At 37.8% G+C, this 22,234-nt stretch overlaps 1 protein-coding gene across 2 annotated transcripts in view; it reads left to right on the forward strand.

Moving 5' to 3' along the window:
• Nucleotides 1–22,234, forward strand: part of Stxbp4 (syntaxin binding protein 4) — a 154,148-nt gene that overhangs the window by 33,452 nt on the left and 98,462 nt on the right. For both annotated transcript variants that reach the window (XM_052193863.1, XM_052193864.1), the window contains 4 exons: nt 4,064–4,158; nt 7,872–7,968; nt 10,191–10,282; nt 21,207–21,296. In XM_052193863.1, the coding sequence (XP_052049823.1) occupies nt 4,064–4,158; nt 7,872–7,968; nt 10,191–10,282; nt 21,207–21,296 (374 nt within the window). The remainder of the gene's footprint in view (nt 1–4,063; nt 4,159–7,871; nt 7,969–10,190; nt 10,283–21,206; nt 21,297–22,234) is intronic.

The following is a 22,234-nucleotide window of genomic DNA, read 5'->3' on the forward strand; positions in this document are numbered from 1 at the left end:
TAAATTAGAAAGGACATCCATACTGCCTTTAATATTATTTTTGAATTACTCTAAAATAACTTAGTGATTTAAAAATAATAAAATCAAATGAAAATGATCTAAGTTACACATAGAAAAGGACTTCCATCAATCTGGAAAGTTTTTATTGACTCAAATATCCAGAGTAATAATCCCTCCACTGAAATTGTCTCTAAAAGTTAAAGACAATTTAGAAACTATATTTAATGTAACTAAAAGGCTAACTACATATTCTTAAATAACAATTCAAATTGTAACCCACATGTATTAATTTATAATACTATAAATTTTGCTAAGAATTACAAAATTAAAAAGGATCAGTTTAGATTAAGTAGCCACTAGAAATGAACAAGTGGTACCCTTCACTGACAGAGCGTATACTTACCAGGCATGCAGGGGTGAGGCCCTTCATTCAGTCCCCAGCATGGGGGCGGGGGGAAGGCAACACCCAGCATCAAAAAAGGAAACAACAGCTTCTCAAAAGTGAGACGTGCTCCAAGTCGTAAAGGAAGCAGGCAGAAAACCATGCTAATCTAAGGAAGCGCCAGCAGCCAGATTTTAGATAAGTGAGGTGCCAGAGACCCTCTGTGGCAGGTCTGATGGCAGGAGAGATCTTGCAGTAGTAAGTAAAGGGATGCTTGTACCCATGATTAGAAGAAAATATGCTTGATTTTGGAATGGGAAAGTAACTATTGAAAAATATATTTGATCCACCTCACACCAGTCAGAATGGCCAAGATCAAAATCTCAGGGGACAGAAAATGCGAGAGAGGATGTGGAGAAAGAGGAACACTCCTCCATTGCTGGTGGGATTCCAAGCTGGTAAAATAAACCACTCTGGAAATCAGTTTGGCAGTTCCTCAGAAAATTGGGCATAGCACTACCTGTGAACCCAACTATTCCACTCCTGGGCATATACCCAGAAGATGCTACTACATGTAATAAGGACACATGCTCCACTATGTTCATAGCTGCCTTATTTATAATAACCAGAAGCTGGAAAGAACCCAGATGACCCTCAGCAGAGGAATAGATACAGAAAATGAGGTACATTTACACAATGGAACACTACTCAGCAATTAAAAACAATGACTTTCAGTTCCAACCATTTGCCTAAGAATTTCATGAATTCCTTGAACAGTGAGTCTTTTATGTTGGGAAAGGCATGGCTGAGCAACTGTGGGATCCCGTGGTGAAGCTTTTCACATAGTCACAGTGCTAGGCCACAAGTGAGTGTAAAGCCTCAAAGCCCAGCCCTCCGACTTAGTGCTCTTCTGCAAGCTCAGTCCACATCCCACAGTTTCCGTCACTTCTGTAACCTCCCCCAGGAACGCCGCAGTTCTGGACCTAGTGTTTAAGGTATGAGCCAATTGGGACAGTTCGCATCAAATCATTGCAGTGTTTACTTTTAAAATGCAAGCAAGTTTTAATATTAATGTCAATTCCAATAAATATGAGTTGCCTCTACTCTTTCTGAGTTATTTACAAGTGTAAAATTGGTTAGAATTTTTAAGATCAGCATTATATGTGAATATATTTTAAAATTATCTATGATATAAATTAATCTGAGAACTCAGAATTGTTTACTGTGACTGTGGGGTAAATAATGTAGGAATTTGAGTGAACTGAAACTAGATTAAAACTATTCCTGAGGGACTAAGAAATGGTGTTATTATGTTACTGGTGTGACAAGACTTGATTCCTTTGCACTCAGTCTTTTAAACCTCCAACAGTGCAGATAGGAAAAGTACCTTCCAAGGCTTCGTGGGATTGATTTTACTGTGTTGATCATACTCGTGCAAAAGCCTTTCCTTTCTTCTCATTCTCAAAAGAACAGAAATAGAGGATCTAAGAATGCTAATGTCTTTCCCCCCAAAAAAGGAGCGTATGGGAGATTGAGGCAGGGACGGGGGCACTGGCAATTGAGGTAGGGTCTTTATGGCTGTAACAGTTCTGAGTTGTCAGCATGAGTTGGTGTTGGCTGCACTCACTCTTAAAGAAGTAACCTGAAGGTCAGCATGTAAAGAAAGGCAGGCTGAAGAAAACGAGCTTTGTCAAGGCCCGGTGCTTGTGTTAAGCTGAGGGTTGAGATAGGTGTACATCACTTCTTGTCCCTCTCCACTGTGTTTTGTCATTTTCCATGACTTTACTTATTTTTACCATTATAGTCTTGGTCAAAGGTCAGTTTGAATCTCTCTACTCTGATGAGAATTTGCTGATGGAAAAAGGGACTCAGAGCAACACTGGTTTCTGGAGTCACTAGAGACCAGAACCATAACATTGTCATCGCCTGGCTGTGCCACCTGGGCCGGTTTCTTGACTTTGTCAGGCCCTGGTTCCAGGAGTGAGAATACTAACACCGATGTCATTTTTCTTATTATGAAGCTTAATGAAATCAAGTCTAATTAATTCACTATCTTTCTATAGGTAAAAATAGAGCTAACTTGTTATTTCTGCTTTTGGCTGCACCGAATCTTTATGCTTAGCCATAGGAAAACAGTAAAAATGTGTGCCTGGGTGTATGTGGTCAGGTGTGTCTGCCTCTCTCTTTTCTGCTCATTGCTTTCATCTACAAGCTTAATTTGAATTCAGTCCTTCAGGCCCAGTTCGTGTTGGGCCGAAACCACAGAAAGGGCAGCTGGTTCACCTGCTGTTAGTAAGCCTTAATTTTAGGTCAGCCACCAACTTGAGAGCATGTCTCAAGATGAAACCTTGAAATTGAAAAATAAAGTGTTTTTACTTGTCTTTGTTATTCCATTCCATCTCATCCCATGATAATCTTTTCTACCACAGCATATAGTGATTTTCTCGTAATAGATAAAAATGGAGATTTAATATTTTTTAACCTCATGGACAACAATTAGATGTCATGATAACAAGAATCTTTCCTGTTATAACCAGAATTGTAAAAATTCTGTCACACTAAGATCAACCCTTCTTGAGGTTTAATTTCATTTCAAGTTAAAAGTCAGTGGCAATTACACATATATATATTATATATATATATTATATATATATATACACACACACACACACACACACACTTAACACCTATAAGCTATATTAAAGGTTTTGCATAGAATGTTGAGGATGTGTTAAAGGTTTAGAGGAAGACTCTTTATTTTCATATGTGCTTCTTATGTTCTTAAGAAAGAGAATGCAAATCATTTTGTACTTAGAGACAGATGCTCTGAGAAATTAAAAAAAAATTAAAACACTGCATAAAGATGTGACATTTCAAAAAGTTTTTTCTCTTCCTCTTGTTTCTATGTAGAACTAGTAAAATACCATTTAAGAGTGTATTTAGAATAGTGACAATTTAGATAGGAAAGATTGACATAAATTGTAGAAATTTGTCTTTAAAACTATGGCGTATTAAATCGTTTCTCAAGGGCTGGCCTCTGGTGGCACCTAACATCACATTCCTGCAAACAGTAAAAAAAGGATATCCCCTGCACAGTTGAGTGCACTGAAAACATACAGAACCATGAGTGCAGAGTGGATTTCGTTTAACACTTAAAAGTCCACTTTACTGCTGCAAATGCAGTCCTTCTGTAAAATGGAATAGGATTTTTAGCTCAGAAAGTTACATGTCCACATTGTCCTTTTGTACATAAGTGTTAGAAGTCACACTTAGAATTTTTCTAGAACACTTCCACAGTTCCTGTAACATTACTGTCTTTTCCAGCCAAAGAAATACCATGGTCTTTGACTGTCCAATATGATTTTGCTTGCTTCAACACAGAGATTTTTATCTTTCATTTACCAGGGCATTGTGATGAGGCTCATAATGGCGGGTATCTGTCTTTAGGTTAATGTTTCTATGAGATTTCAAAATGCAAAATTGACTATGCTGCATATTATATCCTTCAAAGCTCAAGCAAAGCTGATTTACAGGGGGAAAATTCATAAAAACAAAAGTAAGATCTGCCAACTGTTTAACTAGAATTATTTTTGAACAACAGGAGCCCAGAACACATCTTGTCAAATGCAAAGTTCTATTCCAATTAGATTTCCAATTAATGTGCCCCCTGTTGTCTCCTAGACATTGCTCCAGCCTGGACTGATGATGGTTCTGGACCACAAGGAAAGATTTCCCTAAAGCCTTCTGCTCGCCTTAAGGCAGAGAAACTGGAAATGGTAAATCCCTTAAAATCATTTTCTTACAAGACAGCAGGAAAGAACTGCCTTGTTCTTGGAGAGAAGGACATTGTAGAATCATTGGTTTCTTGAAGTAGCTTATTTAATTAAATGAGTGACAGTTTGGGTTTCAATTATTTAATAACATTTAGATTTGGAAGTTCATAGTGCTTCACTAGTATAAAACAAATAAAGTCTTTGGTTACTAAACTGACGTGGAAATGAGTTTCTTTTTCTTTGGCTAAAGTAATAGCTCAGTAGGTAAATGTGCTTGCCATGGAAACATGAGAAGCTTACTTCAGTCCCGTAGAACTCACATTTTAAAGAGACAGGCTTGTGTGGAAGCACAGACAGGCTGCTCCCTGGACCTGACTGGCCAGTTGGTTGTATTTGTAGGCTTTATGGTGACTTCACACAGGCTGGTGCAAAAAAAAAAAAAAATGCCTACCTGAGGTTGGCTTGTGGCCAAGTTTGTTAGGCATTTTCTTGATTAAGGATTGATATGAGAGGGCCCAGCCTCCAGTGGACAGTGCCAACCCTAGGTGTTTGGTCCTGGGTTGTATGAGAGAGTCTGCTGAGCAAGCCATGGGCAGCAAGTCAGTAAGCAGCACCCTTCATGGCCTCTGTTTCAGTTCCTGCTTTCAGCTTTCTGTCTGGAATTCCTGCCCTGACGTCCCCCAGTGATAGAGTATAACCCGAGGGTTGTAAACTGGAATAAAGTCTTTCTTCCTGAGTTGCTTTTGGTCCTGGCGTTTATAATAACAATAAAAAGTGTAACTAAGACACCAACTTAGCCTATTTGGGCAAGCTCTAAACTAATGAGATAATCCTATCTCAAAAAACAGGATGGGAGGTAAGGTTACTGAGGGGTAACAGTTGATAGTGTCCTCAGGTCTCCATCCAAAGATGGGTGCCTATATATGTATAGCCCAGCACATACACATGCATACAAAGAAATTTAGGATATCTTAAAAACTATCATCAAAATTATGACAGGTTACTAGTTCGTATACCGTAGCAGTAAGTACAATGAAGAAATGCAGTATTGTTTGTTATTTTTAAACAATAAAGGTTAACTAAATCATAAGGTACCAAGTATTCAGGTCCACATGAAATTTAAGGAGATTATGGCAGTACACTAAGGTAGTAACAGATAATCCTAGGAAGAGGAAAATGCTGAGAGCATCATGTCCAGAAACGGAAGATGAGTGAAACAGAAAGACTAAAGGTGAGAAGTGCTGGTTGTCAGTAGTGAGTTCCATGTCCAGATTCCCATCCAGGACTAAAGCCTAGACCCTAAAACTCTATGTCCTAATATTTAAATAGGTAACAACTTATGAGCCAATTTTTGCTAGCAAACATACAAAATATGTCTCATTTTACTTGTAACTAGAGAAATTCAAATGAACAATATTTCATTTCTTATATTGTAACAAAATGAAGGTGTGAAAACAACAAATTCTGTTAAGAACATAAAGCTAGGATGGTTTATATGTTGTGGCATGAGAACATGAGTGCACGTAGTTGAAGGACAATTCAGCAGTAGTAACGTTGGTAATATGCCCTGTGGCTCAGTCCTTCCGTTGATGTGCATACTCAGCAGAAGAATTTACATGCATCTATTAAAGAAGCTATGTATAGCGCTTTATAGCAAAGAATGGTGAGGCAGTTATAAATGTCTATCACCAGAGAATGCATGACAAATTATATATCTGTTCAATGGAATGCCACAAAGTAAGTGAATACATATGTAGGCAACACTGAGCAACTGTGAAATCACTACGTAAAATAAAATAGAATTAATTTGTAGTTATACCTTTAGATTACACTATTTGTATAAAATTTTGAATGCACAAAGAAAAGTGTACATTATTTAGGGTACATGTACTTAGATACTAAGTAGCATTAAAAAATTAGGCAATAAGAATGTAATGACCTTAGGGTGGAATTTACTATGAAGAACAGAAGAAACTTTCAACTTAGTCTGTAGTCTCATTTTTGAAAAATATGTGTAGATTTTAAACAAATATCATCAATGTTTTAAGATAGCCAGGTTCTTAAGTGTCCTTTGTATTCTTTTTTAAAAAATATTTGTAACTTTTTCAAGATGAAAAGAATACACATACACAAAAGCTCCTAATCTTCCTTGAATGTTATATAAACAATACTTACAGCTTTGATAGGGTAGCAGGATGGTATTAGACCAACTTTAAATACACTAAAACCTCGTCCCTGATACACTGCCTTCTCCCTGTTTCCTTCTACTGTGCCCATTCATGTACCCACATCATAACAAATGGTTTTGGTAATAGTGCGTCCTCTATACACTTGCATTAAATAAAGTATTGTTCTCATTATAATTATTTACACATTATTCTTACCATATGTTTTGTGAGGCTAGCGACTATACGTTTGTTGATATCATTGTACAGAGTTATGTGTTTGACCAATGGTAAGCACAAAATACATGTTTAAGTAGCGCTATTTGAACATGTTCCAAGTGGAGAAGATATTTGTCAAGAATACCTTTAATAAATTTTGTTTATTATAAATTTTGTTAAACTTTAATATGACTGACACCATATTATCTTGGTGGAATCCATTAATAGGCCTCTCAGACAGTTCTTGTGCATTAAAATTACTTTTGGACATATAAAACTAGAGACGCCCAAACAGCTGTGTCTTCCATTGGAAACTTAATGTTCTTACCATTAAGAAGCCCCAAAGGAAATAACCAGGAGAAGCACCGAGGCTCCAAGTATCAGAGAACCACATTCCAGCCTTTCATAGACTGCCCATTCCACAATCCTTAAGTCCTTGAAGACTGTATTTCACCATTATTGAAGTTCCTTGTAGACTATTCCACCAACATTGTTTAGGGTCCTTGTGAGTCAAGGTGGCTGACCATGTCTCCTCTCTCCTTTCTCCCCTTCTCTTAAGGCAAGGGAAGAAGTGCTTGTTCTTTAGATAGATGATTTCCTGATGTTCTCCAGCACTTTCTCGTTCTCTAGCACATAGACCCAGGACCTCATCAGGGGCAAAGTGGGCTTCAAGTGTCTTTTGGCTGAAAATTATGAGTGTTCTGTCTAAGGCTATAGAACATGGGGAGGACAGTGGAGTACGAGTGGAAGCGTCTCCATTTCTGTTTTAAAGGCAGAAGTAACTTTATCCAAAGAGTCTGATGAAGAAATGAGTGTTAGAGAAATCTTTTCTTTATTTTCTCATTGTGTAAGTTTCGCCCCCTAAACCAGCCAAAATTAAGAATATTTTCCATTTAACCCAATTCTATCAACTTCATTTATACTATCAAGATAACAACCAAGCGCTTTTCATGTTTCTTTTTTTCTTTTTCTTTTTGCATGTTATCTATATAAATTTGACTTCAGTAATTTTTTTCTGTAATTTTTTCTTCTGCAAAATCTCATAGGCTAGAAATAATTTTATATCTGCTCCTACAGCCGTGTTTGTAAATCTGGCATTAGCTAAGGTATTTGCCGTGGTAGGAGTGAGGGTTGAGGACAAGTGGAAGACTCAAGAAGGTAATCTTTTATAGGTAGTTAACCTACAAACAGTCAACAGACTTTCCACAGATTCTAATTCTGGTCACAGTCCCTGGTGTTGATTTTGTTTTCTACTGCATTGTAAAACAGTTGTGGTGAAAAGTTTTACCCAAGAGGTGTAAAAGCTGCCTCATCTAAGTCCTTTGCTTCCAGGCTCTCAATTACCTCGGTATACAGCCAACACAGGAACAACAGGAAGCCCTGAATCAGCAAGTCCAGGCTGACTCAAAGGGGACAGTGTCTTTTGGAGGTAATGCCTTAAGTGCAGCATGTTGTAGTATCACAGACAGTTGGTGGACATGGTTACCTATTTTTATTGAGAAGGCTTGCTCTGTAAGAAGGAAGTGAAAATGTATACTATTGCTATTACATGTTCCTTAATGGGTACTTTAAAAATGGCCATTGTTACTAACCTGGCTGGGTCAGCATAAGGGAGACCTGTATCAGAACCTATCAACTCCATATATCATTAGTCAATCCCACTCTTTTTGCATCTCTTTACGTGTTTCATTTTCTGTTATATAAACATTGCTTTAATAATCACAAAAGATAGTACAAAACATTGAAATTTTAATTTTACTACTATGGAGATAACATCTTTTTTTTAAGCTAGTGAAACAGGAAGTTTTTGTCATACTGCATAATTATTTATTCTTAGAGATGGCATAATACACCAAGATTTCTACTCTTGGCATATTAATGGTTTCTCAGTAGCTGTTATTACAAATCTTTATTTATTACAGCTTTTATAAATATGCATTTATACTTTGAAATGTAGCAATTTCTTCTATTTTATTAGTAGGATAAATCCTACCCCACCCCCCAACACACATGGTTTGGAACTTCCATATCTGTCACATATTTTCCAAAAACTGTCTCCTGTCTGTCTATTCTACTATATAGAAATGTTTGGATATAATGGTTACTCTTTAGACCTCATAGCATTTGTTCTATAGTACACATGATAAATGCTATATTGTATCATTTTTAAACATCTCTATTGAAATAAAGAAATTAACCTTATATTTTTGAAATAAGGATAAACAGATATTTGGGATCCCATTGCCTCTTGAAAATCACTCCCCTAAAATAATAGAAATAGGAAACAGATATACTCACCAACACCACAACAACACCTCCCACACACAATTTATAAGAAGGTGGACACATAATGAGCAGTAAAAACACCAATGTGCATATGAAGGTGAATCCAGGCATCTGAAGATGGAGGGCAAGCTGGTGTGAGGTGCCAGGTGTGACTATAGGCTGATTTAGGCTGCACACTGAAATCAGAGTTTTTAGAAATGTGTGATACGGATATTTATCCATGCTATTTTCTCCCTTTCTCAGTATAGCATCTATTATTCCAGGGGGAAAGAAGTATATTAGGTTGAGAAATTAAACTAGAGATATTATAGAACTTTACTTTCTAGAAGAAGGGGAACCTGGGAAAGTCTGTGGTGAGTCACTGCTCAGAACATGAACCCAAATGCTCAGTGACATTTGCATCCATGTTTAGAATCATAGCAGGGGATTTAAGGTGTGTCTCTAGAGAATCTAAACAAAAAATGTCAGCAAGCCACCAGATTGTTTTTCTACAGTAAAATATCCCTGCCAGTTGACAAAGCAAGTTATGCATATAAAATTTCCAACCAACTTTTTAGTGCCTTATTAACCGTTAAATATAAACTCAGAATCAAGGGCTTCTGACATTTGATGAGATCACAAAAAATATGGAGCCCCAAAGCATCAGACAAAGAAAGAGAAGAAAAGGTAATGATGAAAGCAGAGATAACTTTAGATAAACTATTTAATGTTCTTAGAAGAAAGGATAATGTGCCCATGAAATAAAAGCAGGAATTGTAAAGTCAAAACAGAGAGCATTTGTAAGGATCCTTTGAGATCACAATGTAATAGCTGCAATTACACCTTATTGAAGATACACAGATTAATACACCATTACTGTCTGGAGGTTACAGACTGTTCTGACACTTAACTTGCTAAGTGCCCTGGTAAGTTTAAGAAAGCCTGTCTCAGGTCTGATTTGCTCATCTGTAGAACAGAAAGACCTGCTTCAGAGGATGTTGAGGAATAGTGTGAGGATGACCACTAAGCATGAACACTGACTGCTGCTGCTGTCAACCTTTAGATCCCTTCAGCCTGCAAAGCCAGGTCATAATGACTTATTTTTTCAGAAACATTGTGTGCATAATGTGAGAATTAAAGAATTAGATGTCTGTGATATGTGTTTTTTATATCTTAACTGAATTGTGTGACAGAGCTAACTGAAGTGAGATTAAATGGTTTCTATATTATTTATATCACGTTTATGTTGCACTTTGGTCAATACTGTTTTGGGATAATTTGTGTAAAGTAAACTGAAGCTCATAATTTCAAGTTCTCAGAGAAGAAAGTAATAGTTGTTGAGATGAAATTAAATGCTATGTTCTTACCAAAATGTGTTAATTTTAGATTTCGTCCAGGTTGCCAGAAATTTGTTTTCCTTGCAGTTGGATGAAGTAAATGTTGGTGTCCATGAAGTGCCCAGCATCTTAGACTCACAGGTACAGTGTGCACTCTGCTGTTTTGATTGAATGTAGGTCACAAGTCTTAAGTGTTGTAGGTCAGACATGATGCCCTTTCTCCAGTTCCCACTGGCTTTTGTTAATTTATCTTAAATTATTTAGTTATTACATATGGGGATGTGTGTACTTGTAAGGGTGTAAGCACATGTGAATTCATGTATGCATGCACATATATATGCGAATGTGTGGAGGACAGAGGTCAATCTCAGCTGTCATTCTTCAGAAGCCGACCACTGGTTTGTTCAGAGGTTTTCTGTCATTGACCTTGGGCTCAAGTAGGCTAGGCTAGCTGGCCAGCTAGCCCCGAAGATCGACCTGTCTCTCTCTGCCCAGTGACACCATCTTGACTGACAGTTTACCTGTGTTCTAGGGATTGACCTACAATCCTTAGGCCTACGCATCAAGTAGTTTACACACTTAGCCACCTCTCCCCTCCCCCCCCCACACACACACAGTGGGATTTTTTATCATACTGTATGAATAGGGTTGGGAATATAACTTAATAGGAAAGTAACATGCTACACAAGCACTGAGGCCTGAGCTTAGGTGTCTAGTACTCACATAAGAAGTAGGACTTGAACACTCCTAATCATATCCCTCAGTAGGCACACAGGATCTCTAGTACCTTGGTGGCCAATTGAGCTGCCTTGATGAATTCAGTGAGAGAATTGATCTCAAAAATAAGCTTCATAATTCTCTTATTAAAGCAGTTGGTCTTTAAACAGCTCTGTGCTCCCAGCGGATGTACACATGTCTACACTCACATGAAATCTTTATATTTTAATAAAATATAAATTTTATACTTCACTAGCTCAATAGCTCAGCTACTCTTCAACCTCCACATGGCTAACATACTCCCCTCCAGTATTCCTGAGTTAAAACTTTTTAAATCTATATTTCATCTCTGCTACTCCAGACCCAATCTGGGATGTGGCCCCTGGGGCTGCTTGATGGACTCTTAGATGGCTAGATGTTTTCTCTCCTACAGCTCTTGAGTCTGATCTCTCTGTTTCCCCATCATGGTGATTCTGCCCTTTTTCCTCCCCTTGTCCCTTGCCTGGGAAATCTAAACATCCTGCCTCTGTCCCTCTGCCCAGCCATTGGCCGCTGGCAACTATTTCAACTATCAAAGCCAACTGGGAGCAGGGGCCTTTAAGATCTTACAAGCAGACATGCCAGTTCAGTGTAATTAATTAGAACCAATCCCAATATCCCACCACTTTGTCCAATAAAAAAAGGCTCTTTTCTCTCAGACGTAAATTTAGCACAACCATACAGTTATGTAAATTATAAAGTATGAAATACAACAGCATATGTGTCAATTTAGATAAAGTACTCTACCATCTATCCTTACTTAAAGAGTTTACAATTCTAACCCTGAATTATGTTTTGATTTTAACTTGTATTACCATTTGAAAATCATCCTTTCAAATCTAAATCATCTTCCTCAATGTTAAACAATTGAAGTTTGATTATGAGATTATAACTAGTCTTCTACCCCATCAGAAATCAAAAAAAGAATTAAATATTACCTGGATATATAGGAAGCACAAAACATATCTTCCAAAACTTAAACAAATTGTAGAAACAACTGACTACCTGAGCAGTCCCCTATTCCTCGAAATGTTGGAGCATGTGTCTTCAGCCTTCTGGCCCAGGATCATCTGAAAGACCTTAAATAAAGTAGAATTTATGAAGGTCTACCTCACTCTGTATTGGTAGAGCTAAGCTGTTCACTAACTCACATCATATATCTTTTCTTGAACAGTACTTTTTGTCTATAGATGAATTAAGTCAACTTTTGTCCAGTGGCTACCTTACCATAACTGGAGCAACTCCCTATGGAGGGTATGATGCTCAATATCTTCTATGAACCATGAACGGGGTACTGTTAGGAGCAGACGTGTTTCTAGTCAAATGATCTTTAATAATGAATTAATATTAAATGTCATATTCTGTGGATTTATGGTGTTTTTGAAGACTATATAAAGTGTATCTGACCTGTTAAACCTTGACTACTCTTAGCCATTTCTATTTGAGTAAATTGAAAACACTTTATTATCATTAAATCAAAATCTAATATAACCATGAGTTTACTATCTGACTTTTAACTTATGTTACTTAATCATAAACTGTTTAGAATAGCAGCTATAAAAGAACTGGTTCAAAACCTTATATTCTTAAATGAGCTGTATTGGCACAGTACCTATAAAAGAGTAAGAATATTAATTTCAAATTTTGTATCAATATACAAAGATTTATGCCAATGAGAACATTAAATCTATATCAATATATAAATTCTGTACCAATATAAGAAATTATAACTTCAGTTTTGTATCAGTTGTAAAGATTTCTATCAATGTAAGATTATGGCTGCATAATGTTTTATATTAATGTATTAATAATAAATTTAGTAATCTATCCCATCTATTTCTTCCCAGTTCAAAATTATGACCATTTTCAAATTATCCCTTAAAATATCAACCTATGTATAATTTATAAAATAACCATAACCAGACACCCAAACCTGAGGGCTCAGGGTGATGACATTCCACAACTTCTTCCTGCTGAATAGGGGCAATGAGAATTCTTTAAAGGGGTAGGGAGTGGTAGGGAATTAGAAAAATTAGCAAGACTTAAGAAGGCAAGCTTTAGCATATGTTATCCAGTCTCTATATGTTTATAAGGCTCGGGATTTGACTGAAGTTCTGAGATGTGTTTGGAAGGCTGGATGAACCAAGTCTATCAGGAATCAGCAGCAATTCCTGAAGCTATTCTGGAGGCTACAAATTCTGTAATATATGAATTTTACAGCCAAAATTTCAGTACTATTAAGATATTCATACAAATTGTGCAAGGTGTACAAATCAGTTAAGGATGAATTTTGTTCCTTATTTGAGCAGGTGAAAGACAGCTATCTTTTTCTGAGTTAATTTGATCAATAACCGATCATAATAAATCTTCATTCATGCCATGTGAAGAATGGCATGATGAACCTTAAGGATTCCATAACCAACAAGATTTATTGTATAATTTTTGCTGATGTTTTGGCTAGAGATATTTTCATGTCTAAGCCAGTTATAGGGCTTGTTCCCATGTTGAGGAATCAGCATGGGATCAAGTTGTCCTGTTTGATTTTCTCAAATTTTTCTTTTCTGTAGCCAAGATCTTCAGGGGTTCTTCCCCTGTCATTTCTGATCCATATCACTCTAGAAATATCTTAAGCCTCTTCTTTCCTGTTAACATAAATACAGAGTCTCTCTCCCAAAATAGCATGCCCTTGGTCCAATAACTCAAAATCATTAAAGGTATAGATTGATTTGATTTAGTGGCTTGACCTCTCCCCGAGAGGATGTTTAATATTATAACCACTAAGCTCATAACCACATGCATTTTGATAATTACAACAATGTAGAGCAATTAAAGCAATGTAAACAAATATTATTGTCTATCTGAGATAAGGTCTCATGCCTATCCCTGCTCATGGCCTATCTAAAATCAAGGCCTACGTTCTTTGTTCATCTATGTATACTTAAATTCTCCCTTCTAGGAGATTAATACCTTTGTGGGAATGTACATCCCCCTTTTGTTTTTATAACTTGAATTAACCTAAGTGTTTATTATCTCTCTTAGGTCCTTCCCCTTATCTCCTGCTTGTGACCTACAATTTGATCAAAAGTCTCTATTCATTTAGGTATTTAACTTCAATTAAATTCCCTTCTATTTACTATACAAGCCTATTTTTAGGCTTCTAATTTGCCATGCCAGGCTAAACAATCCCAAAATTCCCTTGTAGACTACATTCAAAGAATCTGAGTATTTGCCCTGGCATAGACTTTTTAAAATTTATTTATTTATTTTCATTTAATCTCTGTTGTATATTTGTTTTCTACATTTGAGATCAAAGGCCTGGATTTCTTTAAAACTCTTAAACAATTACCATTATACTCCTTTCTATCCTTAAAACCAATTAAATCAAATTTTATTCTTCTCGATTTATCTGGTTGTTACATGGCTGGATGTTTTCTCTCCTGCAGCTCTTCAGTCTGATCTGTTTCCCCATCATGGTGATTCTTCCTTTCCTCCTCCCCTTGTCCCTGGCCCGGGAAATCTAAAAGTCCTGCCTCTGTCTCCCTGCCAGCCTTTGACTGCCAGTAACTCTTTATTTCACCAATCAAAGCCAACTGGGGACATGAACCTTCAGCATCTTACAGGCTGACATGCCGATTCCCATGTAATTAATTTTGTATTAATACAAATAATATTAAAACCAATCCCATCTTACTAAGACACAAAAGCTGGCAAAACCAGGTGTGGTTCCCTGTCTTTCTGAGTAGGGGACTGTTGCTAGGTATATAGAGGTGCTCTTTGTCTCAGTCTCTCTTCCCTTCATCTGTTTCTCTCTGCTAGTCCCTTTTTTTTAGCTACTTAATACTGTGTTTATTGTTACTAATAAGCTAAGAGTATTATTAGCTTCTTACTTTTGATCTGAAAAATAACATTTTAAGTGATTTTTGTCATGATTTAAATATTATGGTACTTATTCTATTGGAATTATATTAAATTTATAGAATGGTTGGTTATGAAGTAAATATGATTTATTTCCCTTATCATGGTTCTTGTTTTGAGAAAAGTACATGTTTCATGTACATCTTAAATTTTCTGTCAGTTTAATTACCAAATATGCTTAGTGATATTAGAAAGAATTTTTATTTCTTATCACTGGTTTCAATTTTGTTATGAGAATGTAGTTAGGTATGTGTAACTATATAAATGCTGAATATCTGCCTCTCTAGATTACTTTCTTGTGTTTTCCCACTTAACCTAATGGTTTATTATCATAATATTTTTTGATTTACAATTATACATATATAACATTTTATAGGAGATCTAATAGAGAAAAGTACATGTTTCCATGTACTTTTCAAATCCAAACAAAATAGTGTTTAGTGCCTACAATTGTTATTTTAAACTCATAGTCAATGCTTTATACTCATAACTTCTTTACTTTGTTTGTTAGTTCTTCCATTTTCTGTAAACCTATAATGATATCCTGGTATAACTTTATATTTAGAATTCTTATGTATAATCTAGCCACCAGTTTTCCAGTCACAGGTCAAAGGCCAGAATTGGAGAGGTTCACTGAATGGACCTCTCTGCTAAAGGCCTATAGGCAGATGGCTTTACAAAGAAGCCCTAATGAGAATAACACGTTTTGAAAAGCCAAAAAGCATTGACCTTCACTAGGTTTCACCTCCTGAAGATCCGCGCCCCCCAATCACTGCACATTGAGGACCAAGCCTCCAAAACATTAATCCAAACCACAGCCTGATTGCTTCAAAAATACAGTCTTTCTGATAGGAGGCTTCAGTTGGTATCAGTTACATGTCTTGCAATACAGAGTCTGGGTGATTGATTAATTCACTGGTAAAAATAATCAGATCCTCTCATTTAAAGATTATTCATGCCATTTTTTAACATTTCAAAACACTTTTAAAAAATTACATGTTTATATATATGTATATGTATATACTGGTCATTTTATCATCAAAGTCACACAAAAACCTAGCTGTTAGGTTGCTCTCAGGACATACCTGGCTTTCTCAGAATGAAGGCACAGATTAGGCACTCTGTGGAATTTAGCAAAAACTGAACTGTAGAACCCCCTTTCTGTCTGCTGATGTGGGTCTTAAGCAATTAACTACATAACGTTCCAGACAGATCTGTCTCTGGCTGCTAAGCAGTTCTCAGGGTTGCTGTGCCCATTTCTGAAGTCAAGGCAGTGCTGGTTTTCCATGTGCTAGGAAAGCAAGGACTTGTGAGAGCAAGCAGAGCTTTTGAGCAGCTGCAAAGGCAATGCACGCGCTCTGACTGAGTCATCTATTTCCTTCTTACCAACAGGATCTTAAGGGCAGATAAGAAAGAATGTTGTCAATCTACAATAGTTTGAAAGCAAAAGCAGCAGACTGGGGACAGTTGTGCAAGATGTTCTGCATGCCAATAATTTTCTCTTGAGGCTGTAGATCAAAATGTTGTGCAATAGTCATTATTAATTTATGAAATTCTGTTTGTTGCCGTCCTCTTATCATCACACAGAAGATATTATGGTCAAGTGTGAGCATTTCTATTTCCTCTGACTGGATCCATAAGAATGCATTTATCCATCATAGTCACAGGTATCATGAAAGAAGCCTCTGGAAGCACACATCATTTAATATTATTGAATTCTATTTCATTTAAAAAAATCCATTTTGCAGTTTGTGAGTGAACAAAATACCCCAATTTTAAAAGCATTATATAAGTCACTGCTTGTTAACTAGCTTACCACAAGCAATAAAGACCATGTTATTGTTTCATTGCATAAGAACCAATAGTTTTTATGTTCAAAGCAGTGGAGTGCCTACTCTGAAACAGTCAGTCTGTGGTAGATGATTGACAACCTGTGAAGGTGGGGAAATTCCACTATGGCTACCCTCAGCAGCCTTAGTTTCACAACAGTAGGATCAAGTTTATGATTATTTTACATGGGATGCCTGTGTTCTTGCTCATATGTTCTCCTTTTGTGGCTGATAAAGACAGTTGGTGCCTTCTTCCCTTTTAGTGTGAAAAAGCAGGGGACGAGTTCTAGTCAGCTGTAGCACATTAGAAAGCACATATAAAGGGATCCAGTGAGCGTTTGTCCATATGCAGGGGTTGGCATGTGCTTTTGATTTAAATAGAGCAGTAACTGGGTCACGGGGAGGGAGTATGAATAAGTAATAGTCCTGTCACCCACCCATTGGTCCTGAGCTCCACTGCAGTGGCCCTTGGAAGCCATGGACACAGGAGAATGGGTGCCATAAGATGATCGGCTCCAGAGAACTGGCTCTGTATTATAGATAGCCGTGTTCATTCTCGGGGGTCTGCCCTGTGCTCTTGGTGTTAGGGAGTACAAGTAGCCACCTGTGTCCAGTCCCGTTGTCCCCGGACTGTAAGACATTTTATAAGGAAAGGTTAAAGACAGTGACTTGTGTAAACCTTCAACTTTGAAGGGACTTTCAAAGTCAAAGGAGTCTGAGCCAAAGTGAACTTGAGATAACAATGGAGCAAAGACTAAAAGAGCCACATGTCTAAGCCAGAACGTGAGAACATTGTGAGAGGATGTAAAGTCCCCTTCTCAGGGTCTTAGTCTCATAGATAGAAGCTAAGGTCAAGGTCAATTGCACTGGCATTTGCGAGGGAAAACAACGGGGACAAGTACTGTGGAAATCCCAGCTGCCATGAGGAAACGGGTGACAGAAAGCAAGCAAGCAGTGAGCAGTGGCCTGCTGCTAAGCTTCCCTCCTGAACAGTCAGAGGTCAGTGGCTTGGAGTGTGTGCTGGAGCCTTAGGACAAGTGAACAGGGCCTGAGTATCAGAACAAGCTGACTTAGGATTCGGGCCCGTGTCTGGGGAAGGGAGATGGAAAAGGGAGCAAGAGAAGAAGCTATGCTTTCTGCATCAGAACTCGAAGGTGAGCCAGCTTAGCAGGGAGGCCCTGCAGGCAGCTGGTTGAGAGGAGCTTACAGAGTATGTGAGTCCACATCTCATTAAGAGACTGCTACTCTTCCCATTTCTCTCTGCCTCCAACTGTATATTTCTACCATCAAAGTACCCTTCTTGAGCTTTTCAAACAAGTTGTTTGCTTTTTTTCCCCACATCACAGTAGCTCTACTGGCTTTGGCTGGGCTACAGCTTTTTCTGTCCACATGAATGGGTATTATCATCCACTAACCTAACTGTTTGTAAAGAGGGTTAGTGACCATAACCATGCAATTTGCATCAGAAAATTCATACTATGTTGGTGTTTGTATGTTTCAAAGGGGATTTCCAAAGCGGGGTATGCTTGCTGTCTGTATCAGGAAAGCTGTTCCTACCCACAGATCATACCATTTTACCAGAGAGCTGGCAGAGATATGTGCATGTTGCCAATAGTGCTTGAAAAGCCAAAGGCCACAAATGGCCCTTTTCCATCCTTTTCTCCATACCTGCCATCCTCTACCATCCCATAATCATAGAAGGGAAAAGGATGATGTTCAGTTCTTTATCTCCTGCTAAACAGCTCTTTAGATATTTCCTGTTCCTTGAGAGAAGAGTGGGCCACGGGAGCACAGGAGTCAACGGCATCCAACCAAAGTACCCAAAGGGCCTGCCTGGCTTGGTTTGTTCATCCCGCACTGACCAGATTCTCTGATGCATCATCACCCAAAAGATGTGTTTTGGGATTCTGGTGGAGGTGTTAGCAAACACAAATACTATTAGATAAATTAACTAACTACTAGAGCGGAAATGTTGGATCACGGGCCCACAAATTGATTTAGGTGTCTGAAGTTTACCTGTTCTGTCTGAGAAGGTCTCCTTCAATTCTCCTCATGTGGACCAACAAACATTCATAGCAGTAGGAGATGGGATCTTTTGTGCAGTGTCTGTGTTATAAATAAAAGCATCTAAAGATGGGGTCAGAAGGTAGCTTAAGGATAGTTTTAATGGAGTTGAGAGAAAAAGCAACAGATTAGGCCAGCTGGAGGTTCTGGCAGCTTTGGAAGGGAAGCAGGTAAGAGGATGAGAGAGTTAATGCTTTCTGAGTTAGAGGTCAAGAAAGCAGAGAGGCTCCTAGTGGAGTCTGTGGTTGCTGGGTTGGAAGGAGTCCGTGCAAGTGACTGTTGCTAGGGCTTGGGTAAGGACTAGGACTTAGGATGCTCTCTGGGAAGGAGAAGTGACAAGAGCAGAAAAACTTGCAGTGAGGCTCATCTGCCAACTCTGTCCTAGTTTCTCCTTTCATAGTTCATTACTTTATTTTTCTTTATTTTGAGAATGTTTGAGAAGCACTCATATAGCCCTGGCTGGGCTCAAATTTAGTATGTAGCCTAAACTAGCCTTGAGTTACTGTTCCTACTGATCTGCTGTCAAGTACTGGGACTATAGGCATGCTATAACATATCCAGCCTCATAATATTTTTAATATCTTAACTGAAATACCATAACCACATATATATATATGTAAATATATACATATATATATCCTCACACACACATATATATACATATATATATGCATATATATGACAAGATACAGTAATGATAAGTCTACAGCTTGATGGATAACTGTCATATATCTGAGGTGAAATCACTCTTCAGAAGTTTCTCACATGGGCAGTAAGCTCCCATGGACAAGAGACACTGTTTTGACCTTACAAAGGTGGAGTTCATCGGCCCATCATCCTTGTTTTTAGTAAATAGGCTCATAACTGGAGTGTATGCACTGTGACTAGCTCTTTCAGTTATCTCTGACTCAGACATCTGGGCTGTCACCTTTCTTAGGGGGAATTGCTGAGTCAGTATATGTCAATCCTCCTTTTGTTTATTTTGACAATGAACTTGTGGATGGAGGAGAATGTGGCATTTAGAACCCAAAATATAAGTGTCGTGCTGTGATTCTAATCATCATTTCTATATTAAAAGCTTCACACAGTGCTACACCTGCTGCCAGCACAAAGGTCATACACAGAAAAGGCAGGGTTGGGGCTTCATCCACACCCAGCACAGCTCCAGCACAGCAGCAGACTGCCACCATTAAGCTATGATGCTCTAGCAGTCTAATCAAGTATCATGAATGGATTATCTTCAAACAGTGTGCTAAACACTGAATATGCTGTCAATCCCCTAAAGTTTTCACAATTTAGGCTCTGGTTAGTTTGGAATATTGAGGCTGCAGTTCTAACAAATGGTGTAAAGCTGAAGGAAAATATCAAACTGACTTGTAATGTTTTGCTTATACTGGGTCAACATATAAATGGCAATTCCCACGGTGTCTAAACTTTTTATAACTTCTAAAGACCCATATGTAAGATATCAGATATATATGGATGATGACAATGTTGATGACATTGGTAAAGATAGATAAAATTTGCCTTGTATAGTTTACTAGAGAGCCGCATACACAAACAATTACAACTTTAAAAGTGCATTGTACAATAAGGCCAGAATAGTAACATAGCATTATTTGATCCAAGGAAAGTAACATTCATTAGAGATTTATAACAAAGTTAGCATTTGAGTTCATTGTTAGAAGAAAGGTTGAACTTGGTCCTCACAAAGGTGACCAGGAGTGTAGAATGAAGTTGGGTGTAATGGTATCTGCCCATGCTCTCAGCTCTGAGGATGGTGAGGCAAGTTCAGGACAAACCTTGGCTACACAGTGAAAGTATTAGACTGAAACAGAAAAAAGAAAGATAAAAAGGGATTGTAAGCTAAAGGCAGTCCTCAAAAAAAAAGAAAAAAAAAGATAATTGTATGGGAACTTTGGGGACTGGTCCCATTCCTTTTCTAGTTAAGATGTAAGAGTAAAAAGCCACTAGATATAATGTGAGATTCCAGAAAGCACATGAGCTTACACACAGAAAAGGCAAGGTTGATACCCACATCCACACCCAGGAAAGCTCCTGCCTTGGGAGCAGACTGCCGTCCATTACAGCGTGACGCTGTATCCATGTAATCAAGTGTCCTGAGTGGCTTATCTCTACAGGGGAGAACATTTCAAGCCAGCGCAGGGCTGGAGACCGTGGTAGTGGAGAGCACGGGCTGTTCCTGCAGAGGACCTGAGCTCAGGTCTCGGCACCAACATGGGCAACCTGCACCTCTAGCTCCAGAGGATCCAGTGCCCTCCTCTGGCCTCCATAGGCACTGCATACCTGCCACATACACCTGATAGGATAAGGTCAACCTGATGAGAGAAATGACATTAGTTTCCTTTCACCCAGTCAAGCAACTCCAAAGTAAAACCTGAATTTTGACGTGGAGCAAAGATTGGGGATGGTGAAAAAAAGGACTCTCTGTTCTCAAGGTTAGCATCTGATGCATAACTTCTGTATTTTAATGTTGACAGCTTCTCCCCTGTGATTCTCTAGAAGCAGATGAAGTGGGAAAACTTAGACACGAAAGAAATGCTGCTCTAGAAGAACGGAATGTGCTTAAGGTAACCCTCCCTCGGCATCCTTATATCTGCCATTAAAAAAAACATGATTCCCAATTGGACTCTGAAGTAGTGAGCTCCTTTTGTTTTCAATGAAGGCATATTAGTATCAAGTCATCTGTGTCGTTGTCTTCAGAGTTATCCTGGAGGTCACTGCTCACGTATTTTCTCTCCGTGACATGCGCATTAGTACCAGTGTGTGCCGTGAGTGGGTTTTACTCTCCTGTCTCACCTGGTTTCTCTGACTCCTATTCTCTCATATTGGTGGCAAGGGTAGGTGTAGCTGAGGAGCCAACTGAACATGCTGTGACAAATTTGAGTCCTCTGATATTCATAGAAAAGACATTTTCTTCCAGGTGCAGGGTCATGTCTGAGGGACATAGTGTTTTGCTAATGTAATTTGAAAAATGAAGGCATTGTGCTTTCTGGAGAGAACAAATCACATATGCTCTAAATGCACGATAATATTTTGATTTTCTCTATAATGGCATTCTGTCCCTAATGGAATATTAAGTTTAAGTTAAATCCTGACTTTTGCAGGAAGCTATTATATGTTCTAAAGAAAGCAACATAAGTACTTTATGATCACTTTACTGTAAAAAATATGCATTTTTAAATTATTTTGTTAGGTAAAGCTTTCTAGTTATTTGATTTAGTTTTATTGGTACAAATTCTTTATTCAAAAAAGAAACACCATTTTATTTCTACTGTTTTTTTATAATGCCAGTCTTTAGATGAAGCCAATATTAAAAATTTTAGCATATCCTATCAGAGTTTCTGAAAACAGCCCAAACAAATCACATTTTAAAAAATAAATATACATATGTAGGTAGCAGAGACACATAGGAACTACTTACATTCCTCTGTATTTAATTGTAAGCCTAAAACTGCTCTAAAAAGTGAATTCTTAAATAGGTAAAAAGCTTATTGTGTTAACTCAT

This window comes from Apodemus sylvaticus, chromosome 10 (assembly GCF_947179515.1).
Source record: "Apodemus sylvaticus chromosome 10, mApoSyl1.1, whole genome shotgun sequence".
Classification (NCBI taxonomy): Eukaryota; Metazoa; Chordata; class Mammalia; order Rodentia; family Muridae; genus Apodemus; species Apodemus sylvaticus.